Source organism: Panthera tigris, chromosome B4 (genome assembly GCF_018350195.1).
Source record: "Panthera tigris isolate Pti1 chromosome B4, P.tigris_Pti1_mat1.1, whole genome shotgun sequence".
NCBI lineage: Eukaryota > Metazoa > Chordata > Mammalia > Carnivora > Felidae > Panthera > Panthera tigris.
In genome coordinates, this window is record NC_056666.1 from 88688094 (window position 1) to 88712010 (window position 23917).

Below are 23917 nucleotides of genomic sequence, written 5' to 3' on the forward strand. Positions count from 1 at the left end.
ACTTCCTATGTGCAAGGTACTGACTGATCTTGGCTCTAGGAAGATAAATGTATAAAACTCAGCCCTGGCGAGATGCATAATTTTATCTTCAGAGTCATACTTACTGCAAAGCCAGTATCTTAGCACTTCCAAATATTCAGGGCCGTATCAGTAAGTTTTGCTCTTACTCCTTTTATCAAAGAGCGGTATGTGGAGGTCCGGTCAATATTATCTGATGTGTTGTATCCTACAACTTTTGTGGTCACCGCTTTTCCACAAACAGGGTAAAGTCCCTAATAAGGAGGCTTGCAGCCAGTCACCTGTGCTTGATTGTGTCCTTCTCCCATTCATAGTGTTTCCACGGGCAATCGCTCATTTTAAACAGAGAGTCAGTGAAAAAGCAGTTACTCTTTCTCGCCAACACCAGCAACTTAAGTGGGCTTTTACAGCAATGTCAGGTTTCTCTTTGTGGTAGATGCATCCCATTCACCAGCACATATTTGAGGAGTGTGGTAGTGTTAAAGGGTAAGTTTTTAAAAAGAATAAAATCGTGAGTCTCACGAATCTAAAATGAACACGTGTCAGAAGATGGGAAAGATACTACAGTCGATTCAAAGCAGAAATCAAAGAGCCATCAATTTATATGCAGTAAGGAATAGTGACATGAATTTACAAAAACTGGTGTAGCCGTAGCACAATAATCGCACTCCGCTAGAATTCAGCCAACTTTCACTTCTGTGGATACGAATGACCAAAGATGAAGGACCTAGACTCCCATAAGACCAGATAATCCTTGGAGGCTCCAGCGTCTAATGGAAAGGCTCTCCAGTAACTGACTCTTTTGCCATTCCAAAGTCCTACATCTTTACGTAGAGTAGCACTTGTTCATTTTCGAAATTCTTCCTTTGGCTTTATATGAATTTCTGTTTGCACTTGGCAGTGACAGCCCATACAGTGAGCACGGTACGCTGGAGGAAGTGGATCAGGACGCTGGTACGGAGCCCCACACCAGTGAAGACGGTATGCCCTTGGACCCACACCATTATAAGACTAATCTTAATACCCACTTTTTTGGGAAGTGTTTATATTAAGAATTCAGTAGCTACAAAAGAATATTTATAAAATGTATGTAAGATATGAAAAATAATATTACAGTGAACACCACAGACCACCACCAAGTTTAAGAAAAAAGACAGCATCACCTTTGCTCTTCTCCGTTACCATTGCCTTCCTTACTCCCTCAGGGGTAACCACTATATGTTTGTTTTTACATGGTTTATTGTTTCATTTTCTTTTTTTATTCAATGTTTATTTTTTTTTTAAGTAAAAAAATTTTTGTAATGTTTAGAGAGAGACAAAGAGTGAGTGGGGGAGGGGCAGAAAGAGAGGGAGACACAGAATCCGAAGCAGGCTCCAGGCTTCGAGCTGACAGCACAGAGCCCGATGCGGGGCTTCAACCCATGAACTGCAAGATCACGACCTGAGCCTAAGTTGCATGCTTAGCCAACTGAGCCACCCAGGCGCCCCCTTTAATGTTTATTTTTGAGAACGAGAGACAGAGCATGGGAGAGGGGCAGAGAAGGAGTGAGAGAATCCCAAGCAGGCTCTGCACTATGAGCTATCAGCGGGGCTCAAACCCTCAAACCTTGAGATCTTGACCTAAGCCAAAATCAAGAGTTAGACTTTCAACAGACTGAAGTACCCAGGGGCCCCTCATTTTCTGTTTTCCTGAACTTTCTGTAAATGGAATCCTACTGTAAAGACTTGTCATGATTATTTTCCACTCAGTATTACACTCTTGTGACTCACCCACATTGTTGCGTGCAGTTATAATCATTTTATTTTACAACTGTATGATATCCCATTGTATTTCCTTTGTTATTGGTGAATATGTGAGGTGTTCTCTATTTTTTGCCCTTAAAAACAGTGCTGCTATGAATATTTTGAACGTGTATGCTTTCGCAGTACTGCAAACAAACAGGAGTTTCTCCAGGATATACGCACCTAGGAGTAAGCATGTTTTCAACTTGACTGGATAAAGCCACACTATTTTTGAAAAGAGTTCTAGGGGCGCCTGGGTGGCTCGGTCGGTAGGTGTCTGACTTCGGCTCAGGTCATGATCTCGCGGTTTGTGAGTTCGAGCCCCGCTTTGGACTCTGTGCTGACAGCTCAGAGCCTGGAGCCTGTCTTCGGATTCTGTGTCTCCCTCTCTCTCTGCCCCTCCCCTCCTCATGCTGTCTCCCTCTCTTTGTCTCAAAAAGAAATAAAACATTAAAAAAAAAGAAAAGAAAAGAGTTCTAATTATATACACCACACCAGCAATATGTTGGTCTTCCGGTTGGATGTATTCATCCACACTTTATTGTATCAATATCAAACATTATAATCTTTGCCAGTATTGTCAGTGTGATGGTATCTTGTGATTTTAATTTGCATTTCTCTGATTACTGATGAAGGTGTTATTTTGCAATATAGAGTATTAATAAAAAATTTGATGTATAGTAACTGCCACAGATCAGGAGGTGATTACCACTGAAAAGCTACTTTGTTACAGTACCCAAGAGAAAAGGTACATCATGCCTCACGTGGCCACAGAGAAATGCACCAGGGTGGGTCAGAAGGCAGCCGTAGAAAGAGCAGGTAGGCAGGAGTCTTTGCTGTGGTTTCCACGGGAAGCAACAGTCAGGGCAAGGTAAGCGGGTTTCGGATTGGCTAGTTTGAATAATTTCAGCGGGCTCTGGGTTATAGGTGTTGTCTCTTGTCAGGAGATTACCTGGAGCAGGAGATTAGGACAGGTGGATAGTGACCCCAAGGAGGTGGTTGGGGTGTTGGGGCTCTGGATTGGTGGGTTTGTATTTGAAAAGCACACCAGGCGAGTGATTTACACTATCTGTAGGAATTGGTAAACCTTGGGAGGGATAGTCCCTCGAGCGGCACCCAGGCCCTGGATGTCAGAATTCAGAAAATAAAAAATACAGTTCATATAGGTAGCTATACTTTACTAACTTTTACATGCTTCACTTTTTTTGTGAAATTTCTGTCAAGTCTTTTGCCCATTTAAGTCCCATTTGCCCACTGACAGTTTCTCTGGGCTTTTTTTTTTTTTTTTTGCTTGTCTTAGTTTGATTGGGCTTTGGTTTTTTTCTTATTTCTAAGAGTTCTTTGTGGGTCTGGATCGGGTCTGGTATTGTGTATATGTTTTGCAAATATCTTGTGCTCTGTAATTTGTCTTTCATGTGCTTATTATTACATCTTTTGCTAAACAAGGAGACTTTAAAGAAGTTACCAATCTTTTCCTTCATGGTTGCTTCCCTTTGTGTCTCCTTTAAGAAATCCTTCTGTGCCCAGAGGTAATGAAGATAATTCCCCCATATTCTTTTTTAAATCCTTTCAGGTTTTGTTTCTCACACATAGGTCTTTAATCTACCAGGAATTTCTTTGGGGGTATGGTGTGAGGTTGGGGTCCGTTCCTTTTTCTCCATGTGGATGCACTATTGTCCCAACATTAATTGTTCTTTCTACACAGCTCTGCACAAATCACATGTCCTCTCTGAACAAGTCTGTTTCTGGGCTCTCTCCTTTCCACTGGTCTACTTGTCTATCCCTCCTCTCTTAATTTTGATACTTTTTAATAAATCTTAATATTTGGCAAATCAAGACCTTTGACTGTTCTCCTTAGCAATTCTTGATCTTTACAACTTCACTTAAATTTTAGACTCAGTTTTTCAAGTTCTTAAACAAAAATTGAAAACCTCTTGGGTTTTGATTGCAGTTGCACTGATTCTATGTATGTTAATGTGGAGAGAATAGATATTTTTATAATATTCAGTCTTCCAGTCGACAAACATATTGAATGTCTCTCAATACACGTTTATATTTTTCTCTTTACAGATCATTTTTTTCCTTTTTCTAACAAGTTTAATCTTTAACATAACTTTTCAACACTTTTTTTCATTTAAAAAAAAAATATTTTTTTTTAACATTTATTTTTGAGACAGAAAGAGACAGAGCATGAACAGGGGAGGGGCAGAGAGAGAGGGAGACACAGAATCTGAAACAGGCTCCAGGCTCTGAGCTGTCAGCACAGAGCCCGACACGAGGCTCGAACCCACGGACCGTGAGATCATGACCTGAGCCGAAGTCGGACGCTTAACCGACCAAGCCACCCAGGTGCCCCAACACTTTTTTTCATTTTAACAGGTTTTTTTTTTAACAGTATTTATTTAAAGTCATGTATAAGATTACTTTATTCCTTCATTTTCTCATTAGTTTCTTCCTTATATTTGCCCTTTTCCTTTCCTACTTGGTAAGATTTGGCTTTGTGTTCAAGGTCTTTGTCCAGGTTGAGTCTAGTGATAACCACCTTGCCTGGGTGAACACCCACATGGACATTTGTGTCGTGCGCCCTCTCCCTCTGTACTTGTTCAGCGTAGATGACATATTTCTTCCCGTAAACCCGGGCTACTTTGCCAATTTGCCTTTGTGGTGTCCTCCTACAACCTGAACTTCATCATCCTTTTGGATGGACATGGATCAAACATTGTACTTCTCTCTCAGCTCTGTGGAAAGAGGGGAAGACATAATCTTCCCGCAAATGTGGAAAGATGCACTGGAATGCCTTTTGTGGCTCTTGCTCCATTCAGAAGTCACCAAAAGATTGAACATCATTTTGGCCGCTTGGTGCTTCAGCCGTGGCCATACAAGACTTTTTTTAATATGAACATATAAAGCTGTCAGTTTTCTCTTAGTACTTCCTTAGCTATATGCATGATCCTTTTATTTTCTCTTCAGCTGTGACTAATCTGCTTTAAAGCCATCCATTGCATTTATATTTTTTGTTTTTTTCTACAAGTTGTTTGGTTCACTTTTCTATCTGCTGCTTAATCATTCTTTGTAGCTGTTCGCTCTTTCCTCATATTAATCCTTTCCATCGTTATAAATTGTGATTCTGATCATTCTAATATCTGCATTCTTCCTGGATTTGTTTTTGTTGTCTCTTGCTCATTGAGTCTTATTTTCCAGAGTGTTTTGTAAATTTTTATGTGTTCCTCCAGAGAATCTTCTCATTTACTTCTGCCTGGGGCATAACCAACTTGGGACCATATTGAATTTTTAGCCTCAGGTTTTCCAGGCCACCCAAGTTGTGTGATTTTTAACTGCAAACCTGCCTGAGGACTGGAATGTAGTTGGGGTTCTTGGAGATGATTTGTTCCAAGGTTTGAGATAGATTCTTTTTTTTAAGTCTGGGAGGGGACAGTGGTGATGTATACAGTCTGTGGAGAAGTATGGAGGGCAGGAAGGGAGGATGATTTCTAGCACTAGGAATTCACGGTGACACTGCGAGCCGTGATCTTTTGTGGAGGGGGCTTACATTGTCCAAACTGAGTAGACCCTTGATTTCGTTTTTTGTCCAAAATGAAAGCTTAAGTTAACCCGGCAGGGAAAGTGCCCTCAAGGCAAACTCTGACTCACATTTTCTAGTGTTCTGTTTACCTCACTGCGTTCCCATTTCGTTGAGTTTTTTGTCTTTGATATTCCCACTACGGTGGTAGCTTCTTAATGCAATTACAAAGATTTCTTTTTAATCCCAAGATTTTTCATTCATTTCAGCAAGAGGGTAATCAGGATGTCTCATGTCCACCCTCTGCTTTAAAAAAAAAAAAGTTTGTTTCTAAAAGTAGGATGAACTGACATTTTCAGAACTTCATTTAGAAGAAATTCTTCACAGTGAGAGCTTCTACTTCTGTGATGTTGCTTTTGAAAGTCTCTGAGCCCTACCCTTGCCACCATCCCTTCTTTTTACTCGAGTTTCTTTCTTTCACCGTGTGATTTATTCCTTTCTCACCGATGACTTCTCTGTCTCCTTCAGAGTATTTCCCTAGTGGCAGGAAAAGCTAAGACAAAGCCCCAGCCGTCTCTCTTCCTAAACATCAGTCTCCCCACCATGCCATCTGTTAGTTGTTCTTACCTCTTGACTACAAAAGAGAAGCTTTGCTGAGAGCTCTGTGTTTTTGATAATGTTTTAACCATGTTCACCTGATTTTGCTGGAAAAGAAAGCATTGCGTACAAAGGATAGATATCCTTGCCCACAGCCAACCTGTAAAGTTCTGTAACTAAATTAACTAGCGTATTGATTATCTTTGTGATCCCCTGGGTATTGTATTTTCTTTTGTCTGTCATGATATCACTAGAGAAGGATAGTTTTTGTTTCTGAAAGAGAGGCTGTCATAGAACGAAACCAGCACCTACAAGGGCAGTGGGTAACAGATCTAGAAGGGACAGTGCCAGGGACAGCAGGTGCCCAAGAGAAAATGTGATGTACTAGCATTTTGTATAAAATGACAAGAAATGGAAATCTAAGACTTGATAGTTCTGGGCAGTCAGAAAAATCAGCTGTACTGAATTGTCCCCCATTGCACAGTTATTTTTTTTTTAATGTTTATTTATTTTTGAGACAGAGAGAGACAGAGCATGAACGGGGAGGGTCAGAGAGAGGGAGACACAGAATCTGAAACAGGCTCCAGGCTCTGAGCTGTCAGCACAGAGCCTGACGCGGGGCTCGAACTCACGGACCGCGAGATCATGACCTGAGCCGAAGTCGGCCGCTTAACCGACTGAGCCACCCAGGCGCCCCCCATTGCACAGTTATAATAGCCATGCAGGAAAATGAAGTATCGTGTTCACTCTTACTGTTACTGATAACAGCAGCATTCTATAGAGTCTCTGCAGGATCTTAGAGGACCATGTGACTCTCTACGAAAGGACCATGTGACTCTGCCATGCCCTAAGATTGATTTGCTCTGCAGTGAGTAGACTGAGATGTGTAGAAGTAGCTTATTGATTCACACTTGGCTCTGGAATGACTCCCTGAGGAGTAGAAAGAGTCAAAATAATGAAATTGCTCAGAATTACTAGTTGATATGGAATTACCAATAAAAATGTACTTCTGATTCATCTGGTCATTCTTTCATAATCTCTCCACATTTGAATTAAATAAACAGTCTGATAATCCTGTTGCTAGTTGTTTCAAGAAATAAAAAGAGATAACAAGCATTAGAGTGCATGATTATGAAATTAGGATAAAATACATAAGTATCTGTTAAATAGTCTTAAATAGCCCTTGGCCCGCATTGACAGTGTATGACTAAATGTCTAATTAATGTCTAATTAATGTCTAAAGAACATTAATGGTTCTTTCTTCATTTCCCTCTGACAAGTACGTAAACTGTACACTATTTTGTGGGCTGGTATCTTCCCATTGTTTTTTTCTGTAAAATGAAATTCAACTTTACATGGGCATGTTCACATAGGAATTTGAGAACTGCATGTCATAAAGTTCTTTTTAACAAATGGGCGTGTCTTCTTTCCTCCCTGGATATGTTTATTCATGTCCCCTGTACCATGGGCATGTTTATTTCTGTTCCTAAAGGAGAACTGGTGTTAAAAAAAAATTGGCATCAGTCATCTCTGACTTATTCTTTATCTGCAATTTGAGGACAAACTATACAGTCATTCTCTTTAAATATAAAGTTATAGTCCCTCCTCTATGAAGCAGGTTTGTAGATATTTAATAAAGCTGTTATTCATATTGTTTTAATAATATAATTTTAGGAGGGAATACTAGCATGCTAACATGCGATCTAAAAGTTATAGTCAGTTGTTAAAGGACTTAAACTGTTGTTTTAAAATTATTCTTACACCTACTTTGCTGAGAAGTATACTACATGTAAATCATAGCATTGTGATTCTGCCATATGAAATATTCCCCTTAAACATTAACCACTAGCAAAAAGATGGAGCAATTTTTTGTCTTTATTGTAAATGCATAGCTGAAATTCATCTAGGCTCTTTCATAGAAGGTAAACCCTAAGCTTTTTTAATGTGTTTTTTGATTTTTATGCTTTTGCCTTATGTGGCCCAGAGAACATTTGAATTTATTTTTTTTTTTTTGAAATTCTTTTTTTTTAAATTTTTTAAATTTACATCCAAGTTAGTTAGCATATAGTGCAACAGCAATTTCAGGAGTAGATTCCTTAATGCTCCTTACCCATTTAACCCATCCCCCTTCCCACAACCCCTCCAGTAACCCTCTGTTTGTTCTCCATATTTAAGTCTCTTATGTTTTGTCCCCCTCCCTGTTTTTATATTATTTTTGCTTCCCTTCCCTTGTGTTCATCTGTTCTGTGTCTTAAAGTCTTCATAGGAGTGAAGACATAAGATATTTGTCTTTCTGTGACTAATTTCGCTTAGCATAATACCCTCCAGTTCCATCCACGTAGTCGCAAATGGCAAGATTTCATTCTTTTTGATTGCCGAGTAATACTCCATTGTATACAAATACCATATCTTTTTTATCTATTCATCTGCCAGTGGACATCTGGGCTCTTTCCATACTTTGGCTATTGTTGATGGTGCTGCTATAAACATGGGGGTGCACGTGGGGATACAGCACACCTGTATCCCATGGATAAATGCCTAGTAGTACAATTGCTGGGTCCTAGGGTAGTTCTATTTTTAGTTTTTTGAGAAACCTCCATATTGTTTTCCACAATGGCTGCACCAGTTTGCATTCCCACCAACAATGCAAAAGAGGTCCTCTCTCTCCGCATCCTCGCCAACATCTGTCGTTGCCTGAGTTGTTAAGGTTAGCCCTCCTGACAGGTGTGAGGTGGTATCTCGTTGTGGTTTTGATTTGTATTCCCCTGATGATGAGTGATGTGGAGCATTTTTTCATGTGTTGGTTGGCCATCTGGATGTCTTCTTTGGAGAAGTGTCTATTCATGTCTTTTGCCCATTTCTTCCCTGGATTATTTGTTTTTTAGGTGTTGAGTTTGAGAAGTTCTTTGTAGATTTTGGATACTAACCCTTTATCTGATATGTCGTTTGCAAATATCTTCTCCCATTCTGTTGGTTGCCTTTTAGTTTTGCTGATTGTTTCCTTCACTGTGCAGAAGGTTTTATCTTGATGAGGTCCCAGTAGTTCATTTATGCTTCTGTTTCCCTTGCCTCTGGAGACGTGTTGAGTAAGAAGTTGCGCAGCCAAGATCAAAGAGGTTTTTGCCTGCTTTCTCCTCAAGGATTTTGATGGCTTCCTGTCTTACATTGAGGTCTTTCATCCACTTTGAGTTTATTTTTGTGTATGGTGTAAGAAAGTGGTCCAGGTTCATTCTTCTGCATGTCGCTGTCCAGTTTTCCCAGCACCATTTGCTGAAGAGACTGTCTTTATTCCAATGGATATTCTTTCCTGCTTTGTCAAAGGTTAGTTGGCCATATGTTTTGGGGTCCATTTCTGGGTTCTCTATTCTGTTCCATTGATCGGAGTGTCTGTTCTTGTTCCAGTACCATACTGTCTTGATGATTACGGCTTTGAATACAGCTTGAAGTCTGGGATTTGAGTGAGAAAGAAGCTTGGTTGACTATCCAAGGATTTCTTATGCAGTTATTCCATACAAGATATTAAAGATACTTTAGGAATCTTTTGGGAAAAATTAACTGTTTTAAATGGGAATGTACATTACCAAGCAAAATAGAAGACAATTTCCTGAGAAAATATTTAACAGATGGACAGGTTTTAATCTATTACATGTGCATGTATTCTAGACTATTTAGAAAGTAATACACTCTCAGTTTATAGTAAATTGAGGTATTGCTCATTGCTTATACATTTCTCTAAACATTTAGCACTTGTATTGGCCCTTTCTGTGTATAATTGATTAGAAGTTTACTTATCTGTTGTTGATAGCAGGGATGAAGGACCGGGCGGGGGATGGTAGAAGATGGGAGGAAAGATCATAAGCCCCCGAATCAAAGGGCTTTTTGCAAAATCTCAATGATGAAAAGCATCTCTTATAGTTGTTTTGTTTAGTTTGTCCTCTTAATTGCCTTCAACTGTTGTGATCAGAATTAGATCAGCACTGAAATTCCATTTCTAGTTCAATAGCTTTAATTTTTAATTTTGAAATCATTGTAGGTTCACATCTAGTTGTGAGAAATATTACAGAGAGATCCCACGTACTCTCCTCCCAGCTTCCCTCCATGGTAAAATCTTACATAACTGTAGCATAATACCACAGCCAGGAAGTTGACATTGACACAACCCATCAGCCATATTCACGTTTCACCAGTTTTTCATGCACTCATCTGTGCGCTTCCCTTTTATAGCCGTGGCCATTTCTTTCCAACCTCTGGCAACCACTAATCTGTTCTGCATCTTGATTATTATGTCATTTCAAACATGCTGTATAAGTGGCATCATACAGTATATAACCTTTTGAGACTGGTTTTTTTTTTTCACTCACCATAATTCCCTTGAATATCTTTTGATCTCTGGATAATTGGGGCGCCTGAATGGCTCAGTCAGTTAAGCGACTCTTGGTTTCAGCTCAGGTCATGATCTCACAGTTTCGTGAGTTCGAGCCCCATGTCAGGCTCTGTGTTGATAGTGTGGAGTCTGCTTGGGATTCTGTCTCCTCTGTCTCTGCCCCTCCCCCACTTGTGCTGTCTCTGTTTCTCTCAAAATAAATAAATAAACTTTAAAAAAAACTTTTTTGATCTCTGGATAACATAATTGTTGAATCTGGTCTCTTAATTTGGGTACAGGACAGTCTAAGTTGTGCTTTTTTCATAGGTAACTAGAATTTGTTACTGATACTAGAGAAAACAAAGTTATTTTACTGTTGGTGGCAGTTTGGAAGATTTGATAATGCCAGAAAAGTACAGGAAGAAATTAAATGTACTCACATAATATTTAATGTACTGATTTTTATAAACCTCATTTTTCTTTGAATAAGCAAATAAAGCCTAAACTCCCTCGTGTTCTGGGATACTGACTTTCCCATGTTATCCATGGTTATTAACATGTTACACAGGAACTCCATCATTGTCAAAATACTATTGGAGCTATTGTGGAGGATATTACAGCCCAAGGAGAGATCTCATATATCATGTTGCAAAGTTTTAAATATTTTTTATTAAACTGTCATTATACCTCTGGTAAGAGACTGTGGAAATTAAGGTCCAATGTTCAATTTTTCTTTGCCTGAAAAACTGACCACAGCAAGAGACTGTTTTTCTGTACCTCTTTTAACAGCCATATTTTGTCCTGCATTGATGATTTGTTCATTACCTTGTTCAGTCTGGATATTTAAATGGCCGTGTTTATTGCCAAGGCCTCATATGGAACTTTCACCTAGTGTTTCATGCTCTTCTAACAGCTCTGGTCCCTCTTTGTTTCCCGGTGTGTTCTTTGTAGAATGTGAGCCAATAGAAGCGATAGCCAAGTTTGACTACGTTGGGCGATCCGCCAGAGAACTGTCCTTCAAGAAGGGCGCCTCCCTGCTGCTGTATCACCGCGCGTCTGAGGACTGGTGGGAAGGAAGACACAACGGCATTGATGGGCTCGTGCCTCATCAGTACATAGTGGTGCAGGATATGTGAGTAGTGCCAGCTTCTACCGCCAAGTGCTCCCATCAGAAGATTCCAGCCACTGTCCTTAAACTGACCTTGGTCTTTCAGGAACAGAGCAGAAGGGATCGCAGAGCCCAGACCTCTGAGCTGGGAACAGTTCTTTGCCTTGCTATTGGGTCTTTGCTAACGGTCCTTCAGGACCAGCAGGTTTTCATTTTGCAAACACCACCAGGAGGTTTGGAGCAAAGGCTAGGGAGAGATGCCTTTTGAAACTTTCAGGCTCTTAGAAGAATAATCCTTGCAGAGAATAGAGCTGTAGTAACCACTGCTGGTTCCAAAACCAGAGGTTATCATCTCTTGCTGTCTGACCACTGTTTCAATTCAGATTCCCCAGAGGGAAGATACTGACGTAAATAAAGTCTAAAGAGAATCATCTCCAGCCTTCTTCTTCTTTTTTTTTTTTTCAATATTGCTGTAATTTTTTTAATGCTTATTTATTTATTTTGAAAGAGGAAAGAGAAAGAGTGCAAGCTGAGGAGAGGCAGAGACAGAGGGAGAGAATCCCAAGCGGGCTTCAGGCTGTCAGCACAGAGCCTGACATGGGGCTTGATCTTGGGAACCATGAGATCATGACCTGAGCTGCCCAACTGAGCCACTGCTGCACCCCTGCTATAATTTTTTGGGAGGTTTATTTATTTATTTTGGGGGTGGGGGACAGAAAGAGAGGGAGAGAGAGCCAAGCAGGCTCTGCACAGAGCCCAGTAGTGCAAGGCTTGAACTCACAAACCATGAGTTCATGACCTGAACTAAAATCCAGAGTCAGATGCTTAACCACCTGAGCCACCCAGGCACCCCTTAATATTGCTATAATTTAAAAATATTTAAAGAGATGAGAAGATGCTTATAACCAATTAAGTAAAAGAAACAGGTTGCAAAATTGTACGTACAATATAATTCCTATTTTGTGAATATATTTCCTAGTACAGCAATTTAAGAGCAGTTTTTCAAGGGAAAGAGAAATATACCACATGAAATGCATATTATGATTAAATCATTCAACCTAATTTTAGAGATGTTAAAATGTGTCTCGGAATCCAAGAAATATTACGTGCATTTTATACATACATGCAGTGATATATATCTAAGCCACATAAACATATAAGTAACTATAGTATAAATACCATACATATATATGCAGACATCATAGATATGTACCCAGGCATAGATAAAAAGTATAGAAGGATATTTTCTAAAGTTCTAGCAGTAGTTGTGTCTGGTTGTTGCATCCTATTATGGGTGATTGTGATACTGCTCTTTTTTGTATATCTGAATCTTCCAGTTTACCAATGAAACTGTATTATTTTTATAATGAAAAAGTGTTGGTAAGAAAGACTTATAATATGTAAATCCCATCACTTATTTTTTTGTTCCCATTCATCTAGCAAAAGACCCTCACTCTTGCTTCTCATTGTTTCAGGGATGATACGTTTTCAGACACTCTGAGCCAGAAAGCTGACAGTGAGGCCAGCAGTGGGCCAGTCACTGAAGACAAGTCTTCATCCAAGGACATGAACTCCCCAACAGACCGTCACCCGGACGGCTATTTAGCCAGGTAGGTGGAATCTGATCATCAAGCTGCTGAACCTCCAGTTTTCCAAGGACTTTGAGCAGCCACAGGACCCGCAGCTTTGTGATATTACCCAGTGTGATAAGCTCTCCTATTTTCTCTCTCTTTTTGTGTATGTCTAGGCAGAGAAAAAGAGGAGAGCCACCCCCTCCAGTAAGGCGTCCTGGCAGGACCAGTGATGGCCATTGTCCCCTCCACCCCCCACATCCTCTTTCCAACTCCTCCGTTGACCTGGGGTCCCCAAACTTGGGCAGTCACCCCCGGGGCCTGCTGCAGAACCGTGGCCTCAACAATGACAGTCCTGAGAGGAGACGCCGGCCCGGCCATGGGAGCTTGACCAATATCAGCCGACACGACTCCCTCAAGAAGATTGACAGCCCTCCTATTAGAAGGTCCACATCATCAGGGCAATACACAGGCTTCAATGACCATAAGCCATTGGACCCAGAGACGATCGCTCAGGTAGGATGCATTTAATGGAATGGTGCATGCTGTGTACCTGGAGTATGATGAAGGAGGTATGCAGGATTTCCTTTTTGTAGCCATGTTGTTTTGTACAGAACCAGCTAAAGAAAACAAAAGAAATGAGCTCCTTCTTTAAAGCCTGGACTAAGGGTCTCTTTAGAAGAACCATTTGTTACTGGAAGGACCCAGGTGATCAGGTTCATATTGATTTAAATAGAAACATGGCAGAAATGTAGGACCCATGGCATTTAAACATATCATTGCTAAATAGTTAGAAAAGTCTGGAAAAGAATAATAATGAAGAAGGACCGGCCCTACTGGATCCTGAATGCGTGCCAAAGATAATAAAATAGACAAATTGATAGAAAGAATGGAGAGCCCAGAAATAAATAAATGTTAGTGTATGATAAATATGACCCTTTCAACTTAAGACAAACAATGGATTAGTCAATAAATAAATGGAGAAATAATGGTTAGCTGTTTGAAGAACATCAAGTCTGAATCCTATGTCATTGTTTACTTCTCAACAGTTAGTACAGAGGACTTTGTAGTTTTTTTTAATGATTAGAATTGACAGAGTGAGGGTGAAACAAAATTAATGGCTTTTCCATCATTCTGCCATTTTTCCTCTAGTGTTTTTTTTCCCCCAGCATAGGCCATCAGAAAATATGGTTAACACCAATGACAAAAGAGGTGAATAGATTCAGGGTTTGCCATTTTAATCTAAAGCATCTTCTATCTATCTGAAGCTTAAAGGCGAACTAAATTAATCAAAAAAGAGAGTGAATGAGAAAAAAATGAAACAAACATGGGGAAGTATTTAAAATGGATTATTTTTAATAAAGAGTATCCAAGGAGACCACTGATGGGACAAATTTCCAAGCTATTTTCACTGTCCTAACTAAAGAAAATTTTGGATGTAAATTAGATTGTGAGGGGTTTAATGTGTTTTTTAAAAATTAAACCAATTTTAAATCTACAACAGTTTCTCAGTAAAAATCAAAAAGACTTGACCTTTTGGTTTTCCTCTGTTTGAAGTACCATACAGGGCCCGTTGAGATCTATACAGAACCAGCGATATTTGATTACAGCTGAGTTTAACGATTTGAGAAATCTGTAACTTCACTGCTTATAATAAGCAGGTGAAACAGGATGTAGGGAGTTAGGAGCTTGGGGGTGGGAAGGCATAACAACATCTATTTAACCCTTTTGCTTCTAGAACCAAGAAATCCTTTTATTGTAAATCATCAAAACAGAACTCAACAGATAAACCAGGCTCTCTGCCATCTCTCTGGGGCAAATACTTGTGTAAAAAAAAAAAAAAATCCATATGTTTAGCATCAAATAGAAATCACATATGAAAATAATCACTTGGAAAGTGATGTCATCCTCACAAAATGGCCTCCAGCTGTGTCCTTTATTTCTCTTTCCATCTCATCTTCAGATTTTCCCATGAGAACAAGTAAGCCCGCCATCATGGCGTTCATACCAAAAACATGCAGATTCTCTTATTAAACAAATCAGTGCAGTCCCTGATGGGGCTTGTTTTAAAACGACAATATCCATATGTGGTCACTGTATCTTGGTTTATTCGTTAAGCAAACCTTTATGAGCACTTACTGTGCGCCAGGTCCTGTGCTAGGCTTTATGAAGCAACGTTAAATCAATAGCCAGCTGCTTTCCAAAGGTGCTGACAAGCCTGTGAGGGAGATGGGTATGAAAATCAATTACCATTACGCAGCGCCGTAAGGGTTATGCTCCAGGTGAGCGAAAGAAGCCCTGGGAGGGGCGCCTGGGTGACTCAGTCGGTTGAGTGTCCAACTGATCTCTCGGTTCGTGAGTTTGAGCCCCGCATTGGGCTCTGTGCTGACAACTCAGAGCCTGGAGCCTGCTTCAGTTTCTTTCTCTTTCTCTCTCTCTCTCTCTCTCTCTCTCTCTCTCTCTCTCAAAAATAAATAAACATTAAAAAATTAAGCAAACAAAAAAAAGCCTTGGGAGAGTAGAGAATAGACATGTCAGTCAGACTAGGGCAGTGGTTCTTCACCCCGTCTGTCTCACACAACATTCTGCCTTTGGGGTTTGCGTATACAAAAAATCACATGATGTAAAATTGTCCATCTTAACCATTTCTAACTCTAGAGTTCAGTAAACTATATTCACATTTTATGAAACAGATCTCCAGAACTTTTTCATCTTGGAAACCTGAAAACCTATACCCACTGAAGAACAACTCTCCTCTCTCCCCTCCCCCTCAACCTCTGGCCACCGCCATTCCACTTTCTGCTTCTATGAGTGGGGGACTACCTCATATAAATGAATCAGGCAGTATTTGTCTTTTTGTGACTGGCCTCTTATTTCACTTAACAACGTCCTCAAGCGTTATCCGTATCGTACCGTGTGGCAAGATGTCCTTCTTCTTTAAGGCTGAATGATATTCCATTGACATATATACCACATTTTGCTTCTCTATTCATCCATCAGTGGAGCACAGTCTACTTTTTTGAAACATATATTTTGTAATTCCCTCTTTACCATCTGAAATACATTGATAGATGATATACCTAATTTGAAAAAAACATATGAAGCTCTAAATATAATATAAAAAAAACAAGGAAATAAATATTAAAACAATTAAATGTATTTCACTTAATGCTTGACTACACTGGAAAACAATGGACATAGTAAGGTGCTTTCATCTACATATATAATCCATGTAAATCTCATATAAATACAACAATTAAAAATGTGTTTTGATCAGGGCACCTGGGAGGCTCAGGAGGTTAACATCCAACTCTTGATTTTGGCTCAGGTCATGATCTCACAGGTCACGGGATCGAGCCCCGCATTGGGCTCTGTACTAACAACGTGGAGCCTGCTTGGGATTCTCTCTGTCTCCCTAGCTTGCACTCCTTCTCTCCGCCTCAAAATAAATAAATAAACATTTTAAAAATGCATATTGATGTAAGAGACAGGGCCTGGGCTCAGGTTATCGTAAACAGAATTTTCACCTACATGAATGTCTGAAGGACATTCAAAAGTTGAAGAAGGGGTGCCTGGGTGGCCCAGTTGATTGAGTGTCCAACTCTTGATTTCAGCTCAGGTCACGATCCCAGGGTTGTGGGATCGAGCCCCGCGTCGGGCTCCATGCTGATCGTGGAGCCTTCTTAGGATTCTCTCTCTCTCGCCCCGCCCCTCTCCCCTGCTCATCCTCTCTCTTTCAAATTTAAGAAAAACAAAAACCAAAAAAAAACGGCAAACAAGATGCGGGATAATTCATTGCATATAAACTATCCAGGACACTGCAAGATATCTAGTATACACGACCTCTGCCCACCAAGTGCCAATAATGCCACCCCTTTATTGTGACATTTGAACACACACACACACACACACACCATATCACAAAAATGCCCTCCTGCAGGGCGGGACCTCTTCCAGTGAGACCATCGGACAGGAGCATCAGGGGAAAGCCTAAACTGAATTTTGAAGAACTGCTAGGAATTAGCCAAGTACATAGTAAGTGCCCAAAATTATTTGTTAAATCAATGAAAGAAGCCTGCTTTTCAATCCCATTCCCATTTATTTCTTGAGAAACTGTAGCAGTGTCTAAATTGAAGCTGTCTTTTGCCATAAGCTGGAATAGAATTCTGTATAATCAGCACGTAAGGTGGAAATCACCAGAAGGCTACCTAGCACCTTAGAACGGCAGATGTCTGATATACGGCTGCAGGCACCCTGGCATCTTGGTCTCCTGAACATGCAGAGCCTAAACAGTCGTGTGAGATGCCATCATCATGCGTACACATTCCACAGACTGTGAACTTAACACACGATTGCTTTTGCTGGCCTGTCTGCTTTGAGCTGAAGTGTGTGTGCTTCTATACATTAGTACGAATTTATCAGTCTGTTCTGCCTCTCTGGTGATTTGTCAACAGGATATTGAAGAGACGATGAACACTGCTTTGAACGAACTCCGAGAACTGGAGAGACAGAGTACCGCAAAGCACGCCCCCGATGTGGTGCTGGACACCTTGGAACAAGTGAAGAACGCGCCCACCCCCGCCACGTCCACAGAGTCTCTCAGCCCTTTGCACAACGTTGCCTTCAGGAGCTCCGAGCCTCAGATCCGACGCAGCACGAGCTCCTCCAGCGACACAATGAGTACTTTCAAGCCTATGGTGGCACCCAGGATGGGTGTGCAGCTAAAGCCCCCAGCCCTTCGGCCAAAACCTGCCGTTCTTCCAAAAACAAACCCTACCGTGGGACCGGCCCCACCTTCCCAAGGTCCAACAGACAAGTCTTGCACGATGTAAACTCCAGATGAGCAAGGTCCTATGGGGCGGTGATTTAAGAAACAAAACAAAACAAAAAACGGATCATTGACAAAAGTCAGTGATCTTTAACTTTCCTTAGTTTTGTGCTTATAACTGGAGATTTTTGGCTTTTCTATGTTCTTGAATGTAATGTCGGAGACTAGCTAAATTAACACGGGCATTTGTATTTTGTAATTTTCTTCCTTTTTTCTTAGTAACTGGACATATGTCATTTTAAAGACAATAGAAACACTTAGATTTACTTGAAAATCCAATGCTGCACCATTTGTCACGAAGGCCACACCACTCTGCTCTCCGCGTCGTTCGGCGCTTCAGGTTTAGTGTAGCCTGGGTGAGTCGGAAATGTCTGGATCCAAAGGCACAAGCGTCTGAGTCCCAGGCCGTGGAGTATAACCAGTGTTGGTCTGTGGCGCTTGGGGGGAATGGCTGGAAAGTGGTAACGGCATTGTTGGGTAGCTGACAGCAAGTACCTCTGAGTCCGTGCAGTGGGACGAGGTCCCACTCGTGCCCAGGCTTGCAGTTGTCACGGCGGGACGTGCCCAGTGGGACTCTCAGCCCACTGCCTGAATGAGTTGCATGGTTGCCTCTTTCATACGAGTCACTTCCCTGGGTCCGGATTAAAAGCTCAGAGGAAGGGGTCGGACCCTCTGCAGTTACTTCTTGAACGGAACCTAGAAAAGGGGAAAGCTAATCCTCCAGAGCTATCGAGGTGACTTCTTCCTCAAGCCTGGTCAGGCCCCCGAAGACTTCCAGGTCCGTCCCCTACATTCACAAAGGACTAGAACGGTCTAACTGTAAAGACTTCCTGGTTACACTCCTCCACAAGTTCCTTCAGAGGTCTGTTACAAACTGCCTAGAAAATACTTCCAGCTCCCCTAAACCCCTGTGTTCTCCTGTGGAAATGGAGAACGTGGGCAGCACACAAGTCCTTGGTTCGCTCAGCCTTCTCTCCTGACTAAATGACCTCGGTTCCTTTAAACCCGATACAGAGGCTTGACGATCCTAAGGTGACTCCCCAGCTCTCCTCTCCCATTGGCCTCTTTGAGCCAACCAAGAACTGGCTGTGGTACTGGAGTAAGAGCCATGCTGGCCAAGGTGGGGGGGTGGGGGGGGTCACATGGTTCCAGGAGGAGTTCCTTCCAATTTTGCACCCTGGAACCATGACTTTTTTCTTTTCTTTTCAGGTGGTCTCAACATAACCCAGATAGTCAGGTGAGCTCCGTAAGGTACCCTCTTTCTCTGACATCCTGGCACAGAAACCATTTTCTCTGTGTTTTCCCACTGTCTTAAAAAGGTTGCTTTGAATTCAGTTGTTTTTACTAAGGTACAAATCACCACTCCTGCCAGCAGCAGCTTATATCGTGTGTAAACCTAGGAGCATGTTTTCTGCTCTGACCTTGAACTTAATGCTAAAGAGAATTTTTTTTTTTTTTAGATAAATGGGTGGCCCAGAACTAACCCCTCTCGACCACCATTGATTTCCTTCTAGCTTTGGTTTCAAACTGGAAGCCATTTGCCTGCCCACCTAAGAGTTGCACAGTATGGACTTGAATCTGTTAGCCCGCTGGTGAATGCCTCAGGCAGGAAAGAATGAGGATCTGTACTAAAAAATCAAGATCATTCCTGGGATCTCTCCCTCAGTTTGCCAGTCTAATCATTGTAACGCAAAGAGAGATTAAATTAATGACATAGGGTTACCTTTCAAAGTCACACTTCTGATTGCCAGCCAGTGGCCTAACTTCACAGATGGATTGAATCGAGATTTTTTTTCCAAGTATCCAGGTATGGTAAGCTTTTAAATCTTTGAGGTTTCTGAAGCATCCATTTTGCCCATTGTGAAAACGATGCCCAGTCCAGCATCTTCTCTACCCCCCTGCCATTTCCCTTGAGCTTTAGTGGCCCTTCATCAACTTTAGACACCATGGAGACTCAGCCAGGATTGAGCTCTGAGTAGCACTCACCCTTTTAAACAATCTTCCCAAATTCCTAGGAAATTGAAACCTTGCTGAATAACCTCCCAGTTCTTTCCAGAGTCCACTTGGGTTTCTAGTTCTCTGCTGCTAGATGGGGAAACAGAAGCCGAGAATAAAGGCGGAAGTAATGGAGGAGGAGACTTTAAATCTTTTAGAAATTGAAATGAAAAGGATTGTTAAAAACGGTTTTTCCATCGATGGTGCAAGAGTAAGATGTAAACAGAGGGTTTCAAAAAGGCAGAGGGGTGTCTTCTACAAGTTTTAACTTAGATCTTACTCCTACAAGTTCATGTCTTCGGATTTCTCCCTGGCAGTCCTGCCCAGACTCTCCCCTCTTCAGTGTTTACACCGCTGATGAAATGAGGGTTGCCTTTCCAACCACCAAATTAGGACTCTGCTCCCTTAGGTGGCTGCTCTGGGGCCTCAGAGGCTGTGCCTTCTTGCAGGAAATTTCTAATGCTCCCCCATCACTGCCTTACCCATCTCTCTCTCTTCTCCCTATACCCCTGTGACACCTTGAGGTCTTTCTTTTTTTTTTTTTTTTCCAGTCTTTTTTATTTGTTCCAATTCCCATAGAAGGACATGACCTCACAGGGAATAAGGATTCACCTATTCTTTCTTTGTTTTGGTAAAAGTCTTCAGATTCTAGGGAGAAGACAAGGTGGCCACTTCACAGAGGATCCAAAATAACACCCTGAAAGCTCATTAAAAGCTTCTGGTGCATTCGCCTAGTGCATGGCCTTCTCTACAGCCACACATCTAGTGGGGAGGAGGAAGCATGCAAAGGGTGGGGAGGAAAGGAAGAATCCTTGAGATGTTATGCCCCCGGTTTCAAGGATCATATTGTTCTTCGTGCACAGTTTGGCAAGGGGGTCATTTTGATGATGGGCAGACGATGGTTCTACAAAGATGATCAGACTCCGCTTACGCAAGAATATATATTCACAGCTGATATAACTCTGTTCATGTCCCATCCATAGAACTCACTAAGTAGGCTTACAAGTTGACCTTTTGGTTTGGGTCAGGGGTATTGGGAAAGGACTGATTGATAAGAGAGAGAAAAGGTACTCCATACACATTTTCTGATGCGTGTTCTGTAAATTATTTGAACCAGTCCAGTGGCCCTTTGCAGAGCTCTGTATTCATGTTCAGGGTCAATGCTATCAGTCAACCGTTTTGCACGTTTTCACACAACATGATCTGACTTTGGTGCCCCTTGAGCCATGCATAGAATAATTTAGAGCAGGCTCCCACTTAATCTACTGCAGGAAGCATGAATAGCTCTCAGCGGATGTAGAGCAAACGGGTCACATTGTATTAACCGAGTTTTCTTTGTACTCTTGCCATTCCCAAAAAGGGCTTATAATTTAAGGAAAAGATAAGAGTAGGAAGGATTGTGGTCTCCCCAGCATTTGGGAATGACACGAGGTCTACAAAATGAAGAAACTTTAATGTGATAAGTACAGCCTCTAAAATTCAAAAAGCCCACACTGTATGTTAAGCAACTGGAATTTAAAAACTTAAAAAAAAAAAAAAAGTAAAGAGCCCATAGGTCTATTGAGGATTTAGAAGACTTCAGATTTGGGATCGCATTCATTCTCGTCCTGACCACAGTAGTGAGACACCGTAAAAGCGGGAAAAGCACTCGGATGAGCCTTGCTCTGAGTTGCCCATCGCTGAGGCCACAGTCCCGGAGCAACTTAGATGCAAAGGCTCATCCGTGTGTACAATAGAGCTCCCTACTCCAGACAGTCACCTGAGCTGAAAACCAAACCTCCAGCTGGGCTGAGGTGTCAGGCTTGGTGCAGGGTGACTTTGGCACCCCTTTATTCAGATCAGTAAAACAAACTGGAAATTGAGATTTCACTTACCCTAGTATACTTTCTTTAAAAAAAATAGTCTATGTGGTATAATCGAGATGGGTACCTGTATCTTTAAATTACATAGGGACTTTTGTATGTTTAAATAATTGTACTGGGTTCCATAATGCTTATCTTAGAAACTGTTTAGTAAAAGAAAATATATAAACCGTGCATTTGTGAATGCCCCCTTTAGAGCATTCATCCAAGTTCAGTGTGTAGTGTGATGGTTATTATAGATGTTTAAAGTATAGTAAGTGGCTGTGTAACAGGAGAGACTGCTAAAATTTACCTACGGAATTAAGGGTAACTCCTGCCCACGTAATTAAATCAGTATTGTCCTTTCCTGTCGGTTTGATCAATTGCAGTACTGGTAGCTTCCTGCTTGTGACTGTTACTAATCGTGTCAATGTACATCTGTAGTATGTACATGTGAAAGTGCCTTTCTATTTTAGAGGAGTTTTAGCCTTGCTTTTTACTGTCACCCCATCCACCCCTCCACTCTTGCGTCTGGCCTCCCTGCCCCAATTCCTACCGCCCCATTGAGCGCCCCCTCCACCCTTCCACTCATGCTCCTGGCCCCCCTGCCCCAATTCCTACTACCTATCTGAGCGGAAACTTCCTCCACGCTCTCCCTGCTTCTCTGTGTCCCGTCCTGTACCTCGGTGCTCAGTATCGTCCGTCTTGCATCCTTGTCTGTCATCAGACTGTCTCGTTTTGCTGGTAGCCGTGACTGTGCCTTTCCCGTCTACAGTGTCCCTGTGTCCTCCCTCCCGCTGTCTCTCTAGCTGCTGCAGCCCACATGTCACCTGTGATCTGTGCTGCCTCCGTTACAGTTCCTTGGCTCTGAGGCGGAAATTTGGGGGATGCTTTTACAGTTCTGGAAGAAAAGAAATGTTTTGTTAATCTGTTGTGACAATGCACTTTTATGTATAGTACTGTACATTTTGGCATGTACCATTCCAGGCTTCAATATACAGTCAGGTCTGTTCTTCATGGTGTATCTTTATAATAAATAAGATAGTTCTGGCTGCCTTTGTCTTCTCAGTGATTCTCCGTGGTGTTTTCATTCCTTTCCTTTCTTTTTCTAATCACTGTTAGCCCCCTGGAGAGCTGAGTTGCATTAAATGGTGGGAAACTAACATTTTTTTTTTTTTAATGTTTCTGTCTCACTTGCATTTTTATTTGTGAACTTGGAAATGAGACTTCGTGGACAGGGCCTTGATCATGAAGCCAGAGTTTTTCAGAGGATGGCTTGGAGACCCCTGTGCAGTAAGGAAAGGGGATTACGGGAGAGCAAGCAAGCCTCTTAAACACTAGCCAGATTGAAACCTTTCCCTGGAAGAGGGTTCTTTGGCATAGTAGACCTTGTCAAGGCGATCTTTGGTTTCATTCGAATATCCTGAAATGCAATCCTTAGGTAGAGATTCTGTTTAGAATGCCCCACGTGCTGGTATTTTTTTCCTTCAAACTTTTTTTTTTTAAACTAACCCTTGAGGTCTATCAGTACATAATAAAGAGTTTTACAAAATCATTCGCAATGTACAGGATTGAATATTGGTAAGAGATGTGGAATTTTTTTTAATGACACATAAATCAAGGGGAAAAAAAGATTTTATTGGAGTATAAAATACACACAGAAAAGTGCACAAGTCATTAGTGTAAGAGTTTGCACAGAGTAATACTCTCCTGCATCTACCACCTACTGAGATCAAGATCTCCAGTATCCACTGCCTACCGAGGAGATCTGGCCAGGCTTGTGCTTCTCCAGTGTAATATCTTCATGAATTACATCATGGTTTGCTTTGGCCTATAGTTTTAACTTTCTATAAATGGCCTCATAGTATATACACTTTGTGCCTGGTTCCTTCTGTTGAAATGTTTGTGAGATTTGTCCATGTTGTTACATATAACTAGTTTCTTCCATTTTGACTGGTGTATTGAATTCTATTTCATGAATTTGCTCAGTATTTCTTGTATATTTCCTGATTAAACTTTGGGTGTTGGATGCAGAAATCTTTAAACGTGGACAGAACAAATGAGGGGCGCCTGGGTGGCTCAGTTAAGGGTCTGACATCGGCTCAGGTCATGATCTTGTGGTTCGTGAGTTCGAGCCCAGCATCATGCTCTGTGCTGACAGTTCAGAGCCTGGAGCCTGCTTCAGATTCTGTGTCTCCCTCTCTCTCTCTCTGCCCCTCCCCCGCTCACACTCTGTCTCTGTCTCTCTCTCAAAAATATTTTTAAAAAAAATTTTTTTTAAACATGGACAAATG

The 23917-nt window shown here is 41.4% G+C and overlaps 1 protein-coding gene and 1 pseudogene across 1 annotated transcript in view; one reads left to right on the forward strand and one right to left on the reverse strand.

The window, feature by feature from the left end:
- Positions 1 to 22691, forward strand: part of SRGAP1 (SLIT-ROBO Rho GTPase activating protein 1) — a 281933-nt gene extending 259242 nt beyond the window's left edge. The window contains 5 exon segments of the mRNA XM_007082210.2: positions 920 to 999; positions 11232 to 11412; positions 12864 to 12998; positions 13136 to 13475; positions 17414 to 22691. Of these exon segments, the coding sequence (XP_007082272.2) occupies positions 920 to 999; positions 11232 to 11412; positions 12864 to 12998; positions 13136 to 13475; positions 17414 to 17791 (1114 nt within the window). The 3' untranslated portion in view covers positions 17792 to 22691.
- LOC102958817 lies at positions 4226 to 4647 on the reverse strand (annotated as a pseudogene).
- Positions 22692 to 23917: the final 1226 nt, after the last annotated feature.